Source organism: Heterodontus francisci, chromosome 17 (genome assembly GCF_036365525.1).
Source record: "Heterodontus francisci isolate sHetFra1 chromosome 17, sHetFra1.hap1, whole genome shotgun sequence".
Taxonomy (NCBI): domain Eukaryota; kingdom Metazoa; phylum Chordata; class Chondrichthyes; order Heterodontiformes; family Heterodontidae; genus Heterodontus; species Heterodontus francisci.
The window spans coordinates 44,311,310-44,330,229 of record NC_090387.1 but is presented as its reverse complement, the minus strand read 5'-3'; the positions used below and the strand labels follow the sequence as shown (position 1 = coordinate 44,330,229).

The 18,920-nt window shown below is 41.9% G+C and overlaps 1 protein-coding gene across 1 annotated transcript in view; it reads left to right on the top strand.

Annotated features, from left to right (window-relative positions):
- Window positions 1–18,920, top strand: part of LOC137378586 (ninjurin-2-like) — a 78,434-nt gene that overhangs the window by 21,278 nt on the left and 38,236 nt on the right. Inside the window, exon 2 of the mRNA XM_068048890.1 lies at window positions 11,233–11,371. Coding sequence (XP_067904991.1) covers window positions 11,255–11,371 — 117 coding nt within the window. The 5' untranslated portion in view covers window positions 11,233–11,254. The remainder of the gene's footprint in view (window positions 1–11,232; window positions 11,372–18,920) is intronic.

Here is an 18,920-nt window from a genome sequence, read left to right as displayed (position 1 = left end):
TTAGGACACAGGCAACAAATTTTTGGTTGAGCTCAAGTTTACAGAGGGTAGAACATTGGAGGATGGCCAAGACTGCGTAGAATAGTTGAATTGCGAGGTAACAAAGACATGGTAACAGTTTCAGCAGCAGATAAACTAAGGCAGGGCGGAGACCGGCATTGACAGACGTGTATACCAAAGAATCAGAAGCAGCACAGCCAATGACCAATATGTTTAACTCAGTTTTAATACTTGCAAATAATGGCCCAACATTGGAACTCCTGGCTATCTATTTGGTACAAAGTTCCCTGCTACTTGGTGATATTGTTCTGAAGGATTTGAATTGATAACGAAGTGGAGAATATGGGTTTGTTTAAGATGTACCCACTGTGAGCTCCTTGCCAAAAACAGTTCTTTCCCTGAGTTTATGCTGATTCCACTGACGTATGGGAACTAAAATTGATTTGCGTTTGTCCTTATCCAAACTCCTCCTCTGATGACGCAGATGAGACACCAGCCCTGGTATCACAAGAGGTAAATGATAATAACACCAAACAATTATCACAGTTAATATAGAATGCATGCTTTGAAATAAATCAGGCTCTTTGTAAGTTGCCAGGAGCCAAGCAAATGAGCTCAAACCAACATGAGAACCTACCTTCGAGCAATAGATCTCCCTGCTGCCAGGCCATCAAAGCCATTATTTTTAATTCTAAACCGAAGTGGCATGAAAAAGTTATTTAATTGACAAAAATGACAATCACTATTGGTTTCGATCTGAGGGTGAGAAACTATGGTTATTAACTTCTCAGTGTTTTCAGCTAGGGGAGTGGTAGTGTGGCACAAAAGTCCCAGGAAAAAATGAAGTGGCTTAATAATGGCGTAAGTCATTGCATCAGCTCCTCTGTCCTTTGTACTCTTCAAGGATCTGCATGTTATAGACAATGGCACAAGTCCACAGGAAAATCTGGACCAGTAAAAAATACATTTTCTTAGGACCCCTTCCACTTCCAGGGTCTTGCATACTGCTAATGCATATCAAAAAGTTGCAGCCACTGTGCCTGATAGGCATTGACTTCTGATACTGCCTTGCTGGTGGTTCTAATGTCTCAAGACAACAACAACAACTACTTTCATTTATATAATGCCTTTAGCAGAGTAAAACATCCCAAAGCGTTTCACAGGAGCATTATAGAACAAAACTAGACACTGAACCATGTAAGATATTAGGCTTGATGACCAAAAGCTTGGTCAAAGTAGTAGGTTTTAAGGAGCAACTTAAAGGAGAAAAGAGAGGTGAAGAGATATAGGGATGGAATTCCAGAACTTAGGGCCTAGACAGCTGAAGGCACAGCCATGAATGATGGAGCAATTAAAATTAGGAATGCTCAATAGACCAGAATTTGTGGAGCGCAGAGATCTAGCGGGTTGTAGGTCTGAAGAAGATTACAGAGATGGGGAGGGATGGGGCCATGAAGCAATTTGAAAACAAGGATGGCAATTTTAAAATCTTGATTTTTCTTGACCAGGTGTTTCTTGACCAGGAGCCAATGCAGAATGGCGATCGCAGGGGAAAGCATGACTAGGACTTGGGCAGTAGAATTTTTAATGACCTCAAGTTTACGGAGGGTAGAATATGGGAGACCTTCCAGGAGTGCATTGGAATAGTCAAGTCTAGAGGTAACAAAGGCATGGATCAGGGTATCAGCAGCAGGTGAGCTGAGGCACAGTTGAAGTCAAGCGATGTTATGGAGGTGGAAATAGGCAGTCTTTAGTGCTGCTGCGGATGTGTAGTAGGAAGCTCATCTCCATGTCAAATATAATACCAAGGTTGCAAAAAGTCTGGTTCAGCCTCAGACAGTTGCCAGGGAGAGGGATAGAGTCAGTGATAAGGGAATGGTGCTTGTGACAGGGACTGAAGAGACATCTGTCTTCCCAATATTTAATTGGAGGAATTTTCTTCTTATCCAATACTGGATGTTGGATAAGCAATCAGACAATTTAGATATGGAGGAGGGGGCAAAAGAGGTGGAGGAAAGGTAGAAACTGACACCACAATTTTAGATGATGTGGCCGAGAGCAAACATGGTCATGAGAAAAAGCAGGTGCCCAAGGATGGATCTGTGGGGAACATCAGAGGTAATGGTGCAGAAGTGAGAAGAGAACCCATTGCAGATAACTCTCTGGCTACAACAGGATTAATACGAATGCAATCAGGCAAGTGCCGTCCAACCTGACTGGTTGACAGCAAAGAGGCGTTGGAATAGAATTTCATGGTGAAACCTGTCAAAGGCTGCAGACAGGTTGAGGAGGAATAGGTTACCTTTGCCACAATCCAATAGAATAGGACAAAACATTTGTCTTCACACTTCACAGGCAGTTGATGAAACAACCCTGTTGCATGGTACATGACGATTTTTAGTTCCAATAGTCATGCCATCTGAATGTTGAAGTGCCTTGGGACATTGTACTATATTGCAGGTGCTATATAAATGCAAGTTGTTGGTGCTGCATCGCTGAGTTGCTGTTCACCAGACATCACACATTTGTCATTGTCATTATGCATAACAGTGGTACTTCAGGTATTGCTCCTCTGTGAGTTACAGGTAGCTCTTGGATGGTACAGCTGCTATTGGGATACCATGGAACTTACACTTCAATTTACCTCACAAACTGCCCTCTGCTATTCCACCTGTCTCTCTTCCATGAATGGTGTGGACCTTATCGCCCAAGCTCTTACTAACAGAAACATGCTGCTTCCACCCCTATTGTTTACTAATTGTAGGTAGGTGAACTCTCACCTCCCCCCTTATACTAATAACTCTAAAGTCCAACCTGAACCCATTCAGGTGGGGAAATCTCCAAGGCTCATGACTCAGTACACTCAGTATTCTTTTAACAGTTTATTGTGCCACCAATAACTTACAAACATCAGTACTCTGCTTCCTTCAAGTTAAGTCAATATTCACAAATAGCATCCCTTTATTTCCAAACTGCACTCACCCTGTCAATCACTCAGAGTGATACATTTCCATCAATGCAGATGATCAATCTCGCTTGTGGTTACCTTGCAAATCACTGCTCTTGTCCCTAGACACAAGTTTCTTATAGTACAAATATCACACCTGTGACAATGATTGATGCAAAACCCCTCCTGCTTTTGATTGTAAATTCTTGAATCTTACAACAATTCTACATCTTGTGTTCATGACTAGTCCACTAATGAGAATGTTTGCAGGGATGAGGAACTTCAGTTATGAAGATAGATTGGAGAAGTTCGGACTGTTTTCCTTGGAGAAAAGAAGGCTGTTACGACCGAGTTTGGAGGAATACATTGTCTTTCTCTAGTTCCACTACTCCACTGATCACAACATATGTTTAAATGTTTTACCCAATTACCGATACGGCCAATTATATACTTTATTTTACTTTTAGAATAAAAATACACCAACCAGGTTTCTTCAATAAACAACAAAATTGTTGATTTATTATAAAACAAGACTTATTCAATAAAGTGCAAAGCTTATTAACACACAGTTTGAAATATGAAAGTATAAATATCTACCATTGTAAAATAATCACACACACACACAGGTTAAAGAATAATGAAAAACTGGCTCTGCAGAGATCAATTATAACAAAAAATACTTTGGCCAAGTTATTGTCAATTCTTGAAGAAAAAGGATAAGATATGGAATGTTCCAGATGGCCTTTGGTCTGGCGTTCGGGTACACATAGATGGCTGTCACGGGATCTTTCTGGAGCAGTTCTGTTCAGGAGACATGAGGAGCAGTCTTGCAGGCTTTTCGGGAGAATTACTGCATGAGTGGTTTCAGCTATCACAGTGGATGCTCAGAAGATTTGCCAAAGCAGGTGGAAAAGGATGAGTTGGGTGAATTCTCTCTTAGCTAGATGCACACCAACTGAGCATTCTAACAGTCCATTCCCAAATAAGAAAGCCCAAAACTCCTGACAACCATAAACCTGGACAAGGGACTTCTCTGTAAACAACTCTAGCAAGGCTCCTTAAATTTATTTAGCCCTTCATTGTCTCTTCCAGTATGTGTTTAAAAAAAAATCCAAAGTGTCCTTCCAGTAACCTTTAAAAAAATCAAAACCAGGCATCTCTTCAGTCTTTCAAATGAACCAATTTTCACAATCTTTTAAACACGAGTCCTCAAAAAATATTAATAATGGAAGCACCTTCATGACAAGGCTGAGAGGTGATTTGATAGAGATATTCAAAATCATGAGGGGTCTGGACAGAGTGGATAGGGAAAATCTGTTCCCACTCGTGAAATGATCAAGAACGAGAGGGCACAGATTTAAAGTGATTGGGAAAAGAAGCAAAAGCGACATGAGGAAAAACTTCATGCAGCGAGTCGTTAGGATATGGAATGCACTGCCTAAGAGTGTGGCAGAGGCAGGTTTAATCCACGCATTCAACAGGGAATTAGACTGTTATCTGAAAAGGGAAAATGTGCAGGGTTACTGTGAGAAGGCAGAGGAGTGGCATTAGGTGAATTGCTCATTCAAGAAAAGTTCAGTTAAAAGTCCTGTTGGTTCCTGGAATGTGAAATTTGGCCCATTTTTTGGCGATTGTCAATTTACAAACTGCTATTGCAGTACAGCCTCTTGATTTTTAAATGTTGGCTCCCTTTTAGTTGTCTGCATTCTTGCTGAAGGACCGGCTACAAGTAGTCAAACCAAATTGTTTGCAACATGATATTTTAATTTATATTTAAAAATAAAGTGAAAAAGTATTACTTTCTGATAAAAGAGACAAACTCAACCCAAAAGTAAACCAATTTGTGTGTGACAGCCAATCAAGGACAAAATTCTATTGGGATTAACAGGGCAATCTGAAGAGACATGTGTATATGTCATTCACAAGATACATGGTTCAAGAGTCTGCTCAGAAACTCTTTCAAAATATATTTCACAGATTCACCATCTTAGTTTTACAAATAACGAAATTAATTGTAATCTCTGACTGCTTTGATCATTGTCAAAAATGACAACCCGAATTTGAAAAAATGTAAGATGTAAGTGTTTCTGAATAAAGATAGAGGAACCATTGGAAGTCGGAAAAGGTCACTGTCTTCCTCGCATAATGAACTAATCAGATAATTGGGAAGAGTAAAGTATATATTCCATTATCTAGTAAATCCTAAAGTATATTAACAAAAGGATTGACATGAATCTGGTGCAATGTAATGCAAAACAAAGCAATTTTAGTGAAAGCCAGTTTAGTTAGTCAAATATCAATTACATGTCATGTCTGCAAAAACTGCAAAGTAGATGATGAAGGACAGCTTACAGATTATTTACATTCAACAGTTGATACAACTGTCCTTTTACATTTCATAATTTCACTGAAAATGTCAATAGTAAACTGAACAAGTGCTTCTGACCAGAGGGGTCACTAAATCTAGCTGAGTCTTTAGATCCTTCAGTTTCTGGCTTTAGCTAGAATGGTACTAAGATTGAAAAATGTCATTGTCGTTCACTTACTGGCACTGGGACCTTTCTGGAGTGTCCAGCATTAGCAGTTTTGGGGCATGATTCTAACCCTTTACTGATCTATGAATTGAAAGAAGTCCAAGCAGGAGCTGGTTCCAAACTGATTACAGAAAAATCTTCAGACAGTTGCAGTAAATCTAAAAGACATAAATCACAAATCCTGTCAAGGTGTTCAATTGCACTTTTGGTCCCATAAAAAAGTATTTGGTCCATTTCTTGTTGATACAAGAAGTGCAACAGAGGAATATATTTTATTCAATAGACTGAAAAGATTTAATGTTATAAGCATTTAGTAATTCCCTTGAGAAGCCTTTCATGAGACATTGTGACTGAAGATTTTCTAACTACCTTCTCATGTAAAATTGAAGGTAACAGGGCCAATGAAGGTGAACATCTTTTCAAGGCTAAGAAAATTCTCACTGGAGGAATAATGCAATGAATAATAGTGTTTCTGCTCCCAAAGTTGATGCCGAGATCAATGCTGAAGCAGAAAAGAAGAGTAAGGTTGAGAATGTAACCCATGCATATTTCATGTGACTGAAATCTATGTACTTTGTTATAATCAACAGTGAGTTTGCTGAAATTTTACTTTGAGTTGAGACAAATATTCTTAATTGGAAATAATCACTATATCTTCTAAAGTTAGTCACAAATGTGTTTTTGAAGACTATAGCATTATACTTTTTGGATGATATGACCCCATTTGTTGTGCAAAATGCAATTTGTTATAAAAACTAATGTACGATACTGAAGAATAAAATCAGGAATAAACACAGAACACTAAAATCACACTCCTTGATAGAATATGTTAAAGTTTCATCACCTCAAATTATCTTAAACCATGCATGTCAACTGAAACTTTATGCTCTTAATAATTTTATTTATAGTATTTTTAACCCAGCGTTATCCAATACAATAATCAGTAACCACGAGTGGCTAATAAGAAATCCATATATTGCCAATTGCGTAATAAACACCATCGTTAGGCATGTGATTTCAATACTCATATTGTACAGCATATGCCTGTGTACATTGACCATTTTATATGATTATTGGTAAAATGGTAAGACAGAAATCAGAGTCAGTGGGCTGAATTTTAAGCTTCCCCAGCAGGTCAGATGGTAGTGTGGGGGCAGCGTAAAATTGAGCGGGAAGCTCCAGGAGGCCTTTCTGTCCCGCTTCTGCCTCTGGCCAACATTATAGTGGCCGGGCGGGAGGGTGGGGGGAGCAGTCCGTCGCCCAAGACCAATCAAGGCCCTTAAGTGGCCACTTAAGGGCCCTCGCACACCTTCACGGGTATTTTACCCGTGGCATGCGGACGTGCTGGGGATGTGCAAGACTGTCCAGCGATAGCTGCCAGCCTTTCCATGTGCCAGGGGGGTGCCATGATAGTTGGGCACAGGCTGCCTGATTGAGGGCCACCCCCGCCTCCCAACCCACCCCAGGGACCCAAGATGTTCCCCGTCCCCCCCCCAAACAACCACCCTAGCCTCACCAGGGCACAACTGATCCCCCTGGTGAGGCATGCCCAACTTACCTTCACTCATGGCTCCATGTTGTCAGCTGGGCTGTAGTCCCAGAAGTGGCCACTGCTCCTGGTGGCGCTACTGGAACTAAGAGCTGCAGGTCCGCTAATTGGCCGGCAGCTCATTGAGGCGGGACTTCCTCCCTCCAGCGGGTGGAAGTCCTGCCTCAGGACAATTAAAGCTTGGGGACCCGTAAAATGCAGGATGCATCCCCTGGCTAGGCGGAAGTGGATTCGCCACCGACTTTTATGTCAGTGCCGAATTCCCGTCCGCCTAAGGTAAAAATCCAGCCCAGTGAGTGTTCTGCATGCTTTATTTCCTTTTTTAATGCTTATGAGTTATCTGCTGGAATGGCACGTAACACGGATGAAAACACTGGACTTCAGCACCATGGAAAGACAAGCAACCTTGTATGGAGAAGGGAGCCGCCATTGTGGTCAGCTCAACCAATCGGAATGACCATTCTAGGCCAGCTGAAGAAAGCAAGCCGAACCAATAATGAACAGCTCCAACAAGACACTTCATGGCAAAGATCAAGCAGCATCCAACCGTGTACTGGATGGAACAGGGACAGGTCTGTGCATCTTGTTGTGTAAGTCAAAGTTCTCAGCAATTGCCTTGATGAAGTCAAAGTGCTGCTTGCAATGATTGAACAAAAACCTGGACACTGCACTTAGATGTGCTGTGCTTGGTAAATTTGTGCCTGAATTCCAAAATTTGGTGAAGAAAAACTGCAAAGTTTCACATTGAATGGTTTTAGGTGTCTTTTAAGTAAATATGCACATGATCTACATTTACCTCTATTCTATGTAAACACCGTTTTACTAAAATTAGTGCATGTGGCTAAATTGGAATTGCTTTGGCCACATCTGTGGCTGGTGAATGATTTTTGTTGGTCAGCGCTGTTTCAACCAATAGTTTTAAACACATGTTGCTGTTAAAATGGCACATTTCCTTTTTCAATTATCTACCTGTCAATCTCCATTCAGTTGCATGTGTTCTTCGATCAAATTAGAATCAGAGATGCAAATTGATTACTGTAATAACATTTACAATTGCATACATTTTAAAAGAAACAGAAGAGAAAGGGAACAGTGCTGACAGTAAAATATGCTCGTATCTTGTAATAGATTTCAGGGTAGATCTGTAAGAAAGCAGAGCTGAAGGATATTGCAGCAGTTAAACAAAAGGAGGATTTGGCTTCAGTGATGTCAAATATCATTCCAGCAGCAGCTAAAATTATTCCAACTGTTACTTTCCTTGCATTTAATTTTAGATGTGAGCAGTCTTTGTACAGGTTCTGTGAATAATAATGTTGCATGCCAGGTTATTGACAATTTGCTTTAACGTATGGAAGTTGTAGTTGTTTGATACTTGATGCTTGTGCTACTGGAAAAAAAATCACCCACAAAGAAAAGAGGGTGGATGCACTTTATAAACAACCCATAACTGAGATTGATTTATGATGAAAGTATGCAGATAATATATGCAAGAACATAAAATAAGAATTATGTCCCAACTTAGCATCATTTAATGTCATACAATATATTCTCAAACTGGATCATAAGATGATAGTCACATATTCCATGCTGTCAGAATGTATTTTAAATGAATTGTGGAATGAGCTAATAAAAACTGAAAAAAAACACAGCAGAGAGCAACATGATGGCATAAGGAGCTTTAATGGAGTGAAATAATTTTTTTTAAACTTGCATCCTCTTGGAATTGTAGTAAAAATTTGACACCTAAATTTGTTTATAAACAATATAAATGAACAAAATAAAATCATAGACTTACATTTTCTGCTGCAGCTATGCCAGCTTCCCAGGATAATTCAGGTGGAAAGTAGTGAAAAATCCTTTGGGAGCCAGAAATGACATTACTAACTTCCCAACCAGAAGAAATAACTGTCCACTCTATCTGGAAGGAGGTTCATGTGGAGTACAAACACTGGCACAGACCAGTTGGACCCAATGACCTGTCTCTGTGCTGTAAATGCTATATAATGTCATGTAATCTCTTCTTAAGCTTCTTTGCTGCAGTGGAAATAATGAGCCAGATTTTCTTCCGGATGCAGGGGTCCCAGTGGCGGGAGAACACGCCTTGGCCCTCTGTCGGACTCCTGTTGTAATTTAATGACAGCCCAATTAACTGCTCCTTGTCAGGACACTGTCCCTTTAAGGGATGAGCTCCCGCCTCCAAAGCTGTCAGCCAATCAGACGGTTAGCAGCTCTGCACCACCAGCAGCACCACCGGGAGTGTTGGCCACAGCCGGTTCTGCAAGAGGCCCTGCAGTGCCGCAGATGGAGGAGACCCCGGGACTCAGATGAGAGGGGTCGGGGTCGGGGTCGGGGTCGCAGGGACCAGTCAGGCAGGCCCCAATGATGGGGTAGAGGGGATTCTGCAATCACTGCCGGGGATTGCCCCCCGAGCAAGGGAAACTCCCAACCTCGTGAGAAGGTTGCTAGGTCTTGACTGCCAGGGAGGTATCCTGGAAAAATGGATCACATACCTGTTATAGAACCTGCTCTGCCACGTTATCACCCAAGTGCCTACATTAAAAATTAATGGATATGATATAATACTATTGATAAAATTGCAGGATAAATTTTAACATGTCAATAATTTCCAGAAAAAAAATCCTTCCTGATCTACAGTCAAAGCTATTTTCAAGCCTACTCTTGAGTAGATATAAATTCTATCAGTTGGAGTTTTAAGTCAGAGTCCATGACTTCATTGACTCTCAGTTGAGTTGAATCTGAAACATAGGGATTTGCTAAACTGATCGATTTAAAGCCGCTGTGAAAAGTCTCTGCTCAAATAAACGTAGGGTGGAATGATTCAAATGATGAAAAATTGATCTCAACCCTGATTTCAGTCCAAAATCTAACTAATGGGTGGAGAATTTATTTCACTGTCAGTAAAATGTTAATTGCTCTTCTACTTTTTATTCACCAGTTTTTCTCTGTCTGCTCCTTAAGGCCTTCATTCCTTGCTGGGATACAGTTTAATTAGTGTTGGCTCAAACCTGAGGGAAAGCTTTGCCTAAGTGAGAGCAAAATACTTCGGAACTTCCGAAGAAGGGTCACTGACCCGAAACGTTAACTCTGCTTCTCTTTCCACAGATGCTGCCAGACCTGCTGAGTGAATCCAGCATTTCTTGTTTTTGTTTGCCTAAGTGAGTGCTGGCAATTATTCCCTATGGTGGACATCAGGGCTTAGCCTGATCCTACCCTCACCAGAAGTCCCATGTGTATATTTCCAACCTGGGTGTCTGGATCCTGATCAGGAGCAGAAGTTGTGATCAACTTTCCCTTCCCTCAGGCACAGTCCCTGATTGTAGGTTTTCTACGATTCCCGGGATCAGGTAATTTAGCACTGACTGGTGATCAAATCTGGCAAGTTCTTAGTTTGTAGAACTCAGTTATTTACTTGTTAAACTGGTTGAGCCATTGGGAAAGCCTCCAATAAGACCTTTATAGCTCACTCATGAGTTACGAGATCTTCCCTGCCCATGAAATAAACAGGCTCCCCAAAACTCCTCACCGAGCCTTAATCTATGTATAATTGCATTTAGAAACATTCAAAAGGCCAAATCTTTTACAGAATAGCTTTATACCAAACTTTACATTGCTTGGGAAGGAAGATAAGCTAAAACTATGTGTCATCATTATCACTATCAAAATGATACACAAATTACCATGATAATATATTTGAAAACATTTAAATATTATCTTCTGTGTTTGTAAAGAAATGGAGATAGACTTGACAAATATTTTTCCATAAAAAACTGAGCATTTAAATTAGTAGTTGATGTGATATTCATCATGTCGAATAAATATGTAAATAACAACTAATAACAGAAAGCAAAGAACACAAAAAAAGTGTAAGAGACAGCTAAAAGCTTTCAACAGCTTGCATGAGTCAGCAACTCTGGAGCTTTCATTCACTGTGATTGTAAAAGAGAAACTCTACACCATGGTGCATAAAAAGAGACTGCCAGAATTACAGCACATTCATATCTTGTATTTACTGCCACTGATACAATGAATGGTAAGCATGGCTTAAAGTTCTTGAAATGGACAGGAGCCATAAAGCATATTGTTTTCACTACTGTTAGCAACTGGTGATAAAAATTCCAGAAGGATTTGGAAGTTAATTGTGCATTCATAAAACCTCATGCTTCCTTGTGATTTTCTGATAGGAAATTTATTCATAAGAACAGGATGAGCACCTTAATTTGGAGAAATATGCACCGTAACTCCCCCTGTGATGGCAGTGATATATCTACTGATGAGGAGCCACTCTTTCGGCAAAACTCCAATGAAGAAAGCAGAATAAATGTGAGTATCTATTATAATAGGAATTGGAGAACAGTTTTTTGAAATGCTTCTGCAGAGCATGAAACAACTTCAATAGCTTATGAAGTGGAGAAAAATCAAAGTTGCATTCTAATAGTGTGACGATATCAAAATCATCGTGCATGACATTGTGATGGATGTTTATGAAGTACAGCTAGGAATCCAAGTCAGCTATGCATGAATGGAAGTACATATGGATGCATTTTCACAGACATTGACCCACGTCAGTAAACCTTCCAGAAGAAAATCTCTGATTTGTGTCCTCTGTATACTTTAGAGAAGCTGCTTAAGGATAAATACAGACTCCATGTCATGAGTGCGTGGCTCATCTGAATTTCAGCAGGTCACAGAAATAATTTGCTCTGATCCCTGCAGCAACATTCTGAAATTTCTAATCATCTGCTTTTGTGTTTCTCTGGTAGGAGTTTCTAATGTTTGTTGTGAATTTCTGTATTAAAACCTAACGCAGATTTCGTTTGAAATGTGCCAATTTAATTAAAATTTGTCTCTGAATGGCTGCTGCACATGTATGTATGAATTGGTCACAATATACATAGCAGATGAAGGCAGGATAAGTAGTCTTGCTTAGTGGAGGAGCTGATTTTGCTTTATCCAGCTTATAATAGGAAAACAACCATAAAAATGGTGTGCGTTTCCTATATACACAGGACATTTCACACATGATGAAATATATCTATGTTAAAATCTGTGTCCTGTCATGCAGTCGTCATTCTAAAATTGTGAAATAAATTAAACATGCAAAACATCTTGCTCACTTTTTTAAAGTTTTGCAAAATGTTTAAAATTATTTTTGCACATGACTGAGGAGTTTATTTATTCCAGAAAATGGGATCAGTTATTTACAAGCTATCTTCAGTAGAATGATTATAAGAATACTTTTCATGAGCATACAGCTTGGCTTGGCTTGGCTTTGAGCGGAGATAATCAGATACATTTGCTGCTGCTAGCACTTGTTAAGGTTGGTACTCAAAAGTGTTGAAAATCAAGGAAAAAAGCATTAGTACTGCCAGTCATTAGATTTAATGGGCTGTATTTTCCTGCAGGCTTTGGGACCTTGATGTCAGAACCAAATTGGGTCCTGAGCTCAAACTTACAGGCAGTGAGACCAGCAGCACGTTCTTCCGGGAGGCAGCCTCCTAAATTGGCTGCCTCTGCGCTCACCACCCCATTAAGGATGGCGGGAGGGCTCTCGATGCTGGTGGCCCAATCAGAGGGCAGGCAGCTGTGGAGCCTTGGAAACCCCAGCAGGAGAGGTGGGCACTGCTGATGCAGGTCGGGTATCATGAGGGCGCTTTAACATGGAGGTGCCCTCGGAGGCGTGGATGCAAATAAAAAATTATCGGGGCCGAAGCAGTTAGGACCCTCGGAGCAAAGGGGAAACCCTCTGGCAGAATCATTGGGCCACAAGTGTGGTCTTTCCTGCCCGTGGCCCTGTCATTGGGGCCTTAACCAGCATCATTGGCTGGCCACCTCTGTGGAATGGGCAGCCAATTCTCTTCCCAGCCTACACCTGGGAAAGATCACCAGTGGTGAGAATGAATCGGGGAGCCGTCCCGACGCAACTCCCACCTATTTTCCCTGCCTCCAAGCCTGCCACCACTGGGCCGTGAAAATTCAGCCCAACGTTTTAGGGGTAATCTTAACTTTGGGCAATGGAGTAAAATGGACAATATTAAGGGACAGAATAATGTATCAGTATAAGCTGCTGCAGTTCCTGCTGCAGGTTGTGTTTACAGTGTTGCTCTTAATGAGTAGAAGATAACCGTCAGCAGTTCCATGTATTAGTCACCTTTTCATTGTGGCAGTATGAGCTTCTATTTGAGATACACCTAATGTGCTGGTGGTCTCAGCCACTGAAGCAACGCGGTTTGTTACATTTCCAACTTCAGGCTGGAGAAGACCTCCTCAATCACCTTAATCTTGTAATTCAGGTTTCTTGAAATTTTGGACACAGACTCATTCAGAACTTTCAAACAGCTTGCTGCACAGATTTCTCCATAGAGTCAACTAGGATATATGCAGAATATACTTGACATATTTTCCACTTCACAACTGAGTCCTCATAGAAGTCTACTTTCTCAGATATTTATGCGGAGGGTTTGGAATGGTTGTCAAGTGGATGATCTTGGCAGCAGGTCTTCTCATGCAGTGCTCCTCATTAAGATCTTCATAAGATGTGCAAAGCTTGCAGATTCCTTGGGGCTATAACATCTTGCAGGGCACATCCTCTTCAAAAATGCTGACTGATCCTTCCTTCCTTCCTGTTTCTCGTCCTCCTCCAAAACAATTAGCAACAAGGGAATGTCCATTGAGAATTCCACAGCTGTAACTCAGAACCTCTTTGTGGGGGTGAAATACTTTTCCAGTGGCCTCACAATCCCTCAGATTGTGAAAGGCATTTAGCTCTATTCAGGTGGAAAGCAAAAAAAAAACCTTCAAAAGCTCTTTTGCAAATTGAGTAATCTCTCTTGAAAGTGTTTTTAGGCTGCTGGTTCCTAAGTACAGCACATCCACCTGCATCAGCTGAGCCTGGCAATAGATGATTTAAGTCATGATTACCCTTCATGCAATGGGTCATGCTCATGCTGGCAATTCTAAGAATAAGCCTCCACCACCTTGCAGTGAATGCAGTGAAGATCCCACAGAGCAATTCTGCTGACTGTCAGGACAGCAGCAGTTCCCAGGGCTCTGACCTTCTTCCCCCGAGCTCTCTGACAAAGCTGACAGCATGCTGCTCCAGAGCTCCCTCAACAGATGGAGGCAGCAGATGTCCCATCACAGTAAACATCTGCCAGGAGTCATGGTACACCTCTGCTCCATGTCCCTTCAATCCAGCATCAGGCCACCCCTCCCCCCACAACTTCCCATCTCCCTGATCCAAGCCACCAAGTCAGTATCTGCACCAGGGAGCATGGACGAAAGCCACTTCCAGGTGCAGGAGGGAAGCACGGTGACTCAAGGGACTAGGGTACCTTCCTGCAGAGTCCACGTCTCTCCATCACATTCCTGACTTGTGCCTTGTAAATGGTGGAAAGGCTTTGGAGAGTCAGGAGGTGAGTTACTCACTGCAGAATTCCCAGCCTCTGACCTGCTCTTGTAGCCACAGTATTCATATGGCTACTCCAGTTCAGTTTCTGGTCAGCGGTTGCTCCTAGTATGTTGATAGTGGGGGATTCAACAATCGTAATGCCATTGAATGTCAAGAGAAGATAGTTAGATTCTCTCCTGTTGGAGATCATCATTGCCTGGTAGTTGTATGGTGCAAATGTTACTTACCACTTATCACCCCAAGCCTGAGTATTGTCAAGGTCTTGCTGCATGTAGGCATGGACTGTTTCAGTATCTGAGGAGTTGTGAATGGTACTGAACACTGTATACTCATCGGCAAACTTCCCCACTTCTGACCTTAAGATGGAGGGGAGGTCATTGATGAAGCAGTTGAAGATGGTTGGGCCTAGGACACTACGCTGAGGAACTCCTGCAGTGATGATTGGTCTCCAACAAGCCCACAACCATATTCCTTTGAACTAGGTATGACTCCAACAAGTGGAGAGTTCCCCCCTCCCCCCTCGATTCCCATTGACTTCAATGTTGCTAGTGCTCCTTGATACCACACTCAATCAAATGCTGCCTTGATGTCAAAGGCAGTCACTCTCACCTCACCTCAGGAATTCAGCTGTTTTGTCCATATTTGGATAAAGGCTGTAATGAGGTCTGGAACCGAGTGCCCCTGGCAGAACCCAAACAGAGCAGCAGTGAATAGGTTGTTGCTGATTAAGTGCCACTTGATAGCACTGCCAAGACACCTTCCATCACTTTGCTGATGATTGAAGTAGTGTCATGCTAGGCCCCCATCTGCCAAGCATGAGACACACTAATTTTGTCATGAACATTGATTTTAAACTGTTACTGGAGTGAAGAAAGGACTTGTTAAACAGATCAGCCGTGGCTGGAAAAGACATTTTCATATTAACAGACAGTGTTTGGAAGGACAAAGCAGCCATTCCCTGACACATTCAAACCACAATGGACTTTTGATCCCAGACATTGAAGGTGGGGGAGCTTGCATTCCAGGTTGACTGCTAAGATGGCCGATTACACAAATGGACATGGTCAAACCAGCTAGTCATATGATCAACCTGCTGGGCAACCTGAGTTTTTTGAATTTGTACAAATAGTTTCGGCAGGAAAGTCTGTTTGCTTCTGCACTGAGAAGATCTCTCTCCTGTCTGCTCCCATCTCTTTCTCACAAGCCTCTGAATCCACTGAAGACACATGAACCCCAAGAGAGAAAAGTCTCCTACAGCAAACAAGCTTTAAGAAGAATGCTGGACCCCAACGAAAAGATCTACCTACAATCAAGGACGCTACAGTGAGCTCGAAGAACCATAACAACAGATATTGCCTCAAACTTTTCCACTTTATTTTTTCTTCTGCTTTTTTCTGTCTCTATTTGCATGCGTGTATCACGTATGCATGCTAGCATGGGCGCATCGTGTATCCATAGGCGTTAACCGAATTAGAATTTAAGTTTAATAAATTTCAACTTTTCTTCTTTAAACCTAAGAAAGCCTGTTTGTGCTGGTTTCTTTGCCTTATAATTGGAAAGCGGTGAACAAGGATTCACCAAGGGGAAGCTAAAAACACCGTGTTTAAAATTAAACCTTGTTACAGTAAGACCAAGTGAAGGCTGAAAGGGAACCCTAGACCTCTTTCTCATCTGGTCGTAACAGTAGACTGATGGGGTGGTAATTAGCCGAATTGGATTTGTCCTGCTTTCTGTGGACAGCACATACCTAGGCAATTTTCCACATTGCCATTTGAGAAAATGTCTTTACATACTTGTAAACAAATGTATATTTAAAGCATTACTACAGGAAATCTTTTGTTCTCTTTCAAGTGCTTTGCACAGCCTGATACTTAACAACCTGTGTCACCTATCCTGCCCTGTGGGAATGGGGTCAGCTCAAGTTGGACACCTACTCTAGATGCACCACCCCCACCCCCCGCGATTTTATTATTCATTGACTTAGGTTCCCCTGCTACAGATTCCCCACCCCCTTTTCCTCATTACAAGACCTACCATTGGTTGACCTGGCAGTTGGTCCTCCAGCGGCCAGCCTCTTCCCAACTGGAACAGGGTGGGATATATGCTGGTGGCATTTAAATGAGGCTCAGCAAAGAAGATTTAATTAACTTATCAATGACGTAGCAAAAGATTCCATAACTTAAACTCATCTTGTTATGCTTTCACTTTCCCTCTCGCTTTGGCCAGAATCTAGTTGCAAGGTTCATTCCATGCATGCACCCACACTGTTTCAGTGCTGAGAATGTGTAACTGAATCTCTCAAGCTCTACGCTAATGGGGCCTGAGACACCTATTCCATCCTTAACATTGGCTTCCAACATATCTGTCCTGCCTAAAATGGTACTTGACTTCTCAGCACATAAAAAGCCAAACAGCTTAACCTACACCACTTTGCACAACAGATCAAGCCCTGCATGTGTACAAGCAGTTTAACTGCATAGACTACTGACATCCACCTGTCTGCAAGCAAAGTCCCTAATCCTCCCCACAGCATTTTATGACTTATCTCTTCCACATGAGACGTGCAACTCAAAGGATATTGATTGACATGTAAGGATGGACATCTTAGGCAAGGAAGGTGTCTTGCTTTTTATATTAATGGAAATAATGAATCCTGGATTCAGTATGGAAAAAGTAAAGGCTGTATGGATTGAGATAAGGAATAACAGGCAAAAGAGACTAGTTATTGGGATCTATTTCAGATCACAAAGTCAGAATGAGACTGTGGGTTCAGAATTATAGAAACAAGTTAGCGAGGTATTTTTCTGCACAAATACAATTGGGAAATTTAATCTACTGGGATTTAGCAGGGAGGATTATTAATGTGAGCAGGACTAAAGAGATTCACTTCCTGCCCATCGTCACAATGATTTTTTGACTCAGGTGGTTAAGGAGCACATGATGGGAGAGCTGATTCTGGATCTGGATTTGTGTTGAACAACTTAAGGTTAGGAAACATTTTGGAAACTGTTATCCTATCATAAGTGAGTTCAGTGTTCAAATCACCATGGATAAGAAAAGTACAACAGAATCTTAATTTTAGGAAGGTGGAGTTTGGAGGAATAAAGAAGCAACTGATGGAGCTGGAATGGATTATTAGAGAAACAATGCTTGGGGGAAAACTGGTATAATAGTAAATGCACAGTATGGGGAATCCAAAGTCAATTCATAGCACTGAGTGAAAAACAGAATAAGCGGAGGAAACCAATGTAGGCAATAAGAGAAGTATTGCAAGGAATAAGTGCAAAATATAGGGGGTAAAATGTAGACCCAGAAAACAAGAGCAGGGATTGCGATGCACAATTAACCCGAGAGCTTTCCTTCCAAAGTTTACATAAAATTTCGTGCTGCCTGCATATTTACATGATAGCTGCATGCAGCCCACGCACTGTTGAATGACTGCCCCCCCCTTAGCAGGGGATCCAAATTCCTGGGAAGCTTGCACTACTTAAAGCCAGCCTGCACCTCTTAAAGGGGAGGTGTATTCTGACTGGAGCAGGTGCTGGAAGTGACTGGGGAAGACATTCTGAACAGAACACTGACTAATGGCAGAACATGGAAGATAGTGTGCTGTAACATTCTTAGGTGCAGCACTGGAAACCTTGGTGCAGGAGGTGGACAGGAGGAGAGATGTCCTCTATGCATAGGGGGCCAGGAGGTCCTCCAGACAAACTCTCAGAAGACAATGAGGGCAGATATCTGTCACGGTCAATGCAAGCAGTATAGCCTCGTGTATCTGGATGCAGTCCCCCAAGCTGGTTAATGACCTCGCATGAGTGATCAAGGTCAGTGAATTCTGTTCAAATGTCATATCCTCACACCTGAACCACTCGCTTCAGACACCTCTATTCACCGCCAGCCCACCAACTTCACTCACCTATCAACAATCTCGATCAATCAAGACTCATGCTTCACATTCATAGCTTCACCTCACCATTACACACTTAACACCGCTGCAAGCTACATATCCATAGCTCACAGCTTGCACACACTGCCAGCTGTTCAAACATAACAGCCACATCACCCAAACATATTCCATCACTCACTGGCACAATTTCCCTCTCTTTCAGAACAAGGTGGTGCATAACAGGCAACAACACCTAACTGGCAGGGGACAGCTATGAATGTATATCCTTATCCCCACTGGGGCAAATGCAACTGGTGCTGAAACAACAACACTACCTTGCACCTTTCTCCTTTCCGATACCTCAAGAACTGCAACCTGGCCAGGCAGTAATGCTGGAGCAACAAGTGGTAGAGGAAGAAGAGACTGATGATGAAGTAGCACCATCATTTGATTTCACACTCGCAGCAACCTGCTCAGATACTGACACTGCACGTACTTTAGAGGGAAGCCTCGAAGCGGAATCTGCATGGAGTGAGACACCTGGTACAGATGGCGTGGAGCCAGGCCATGGGGAA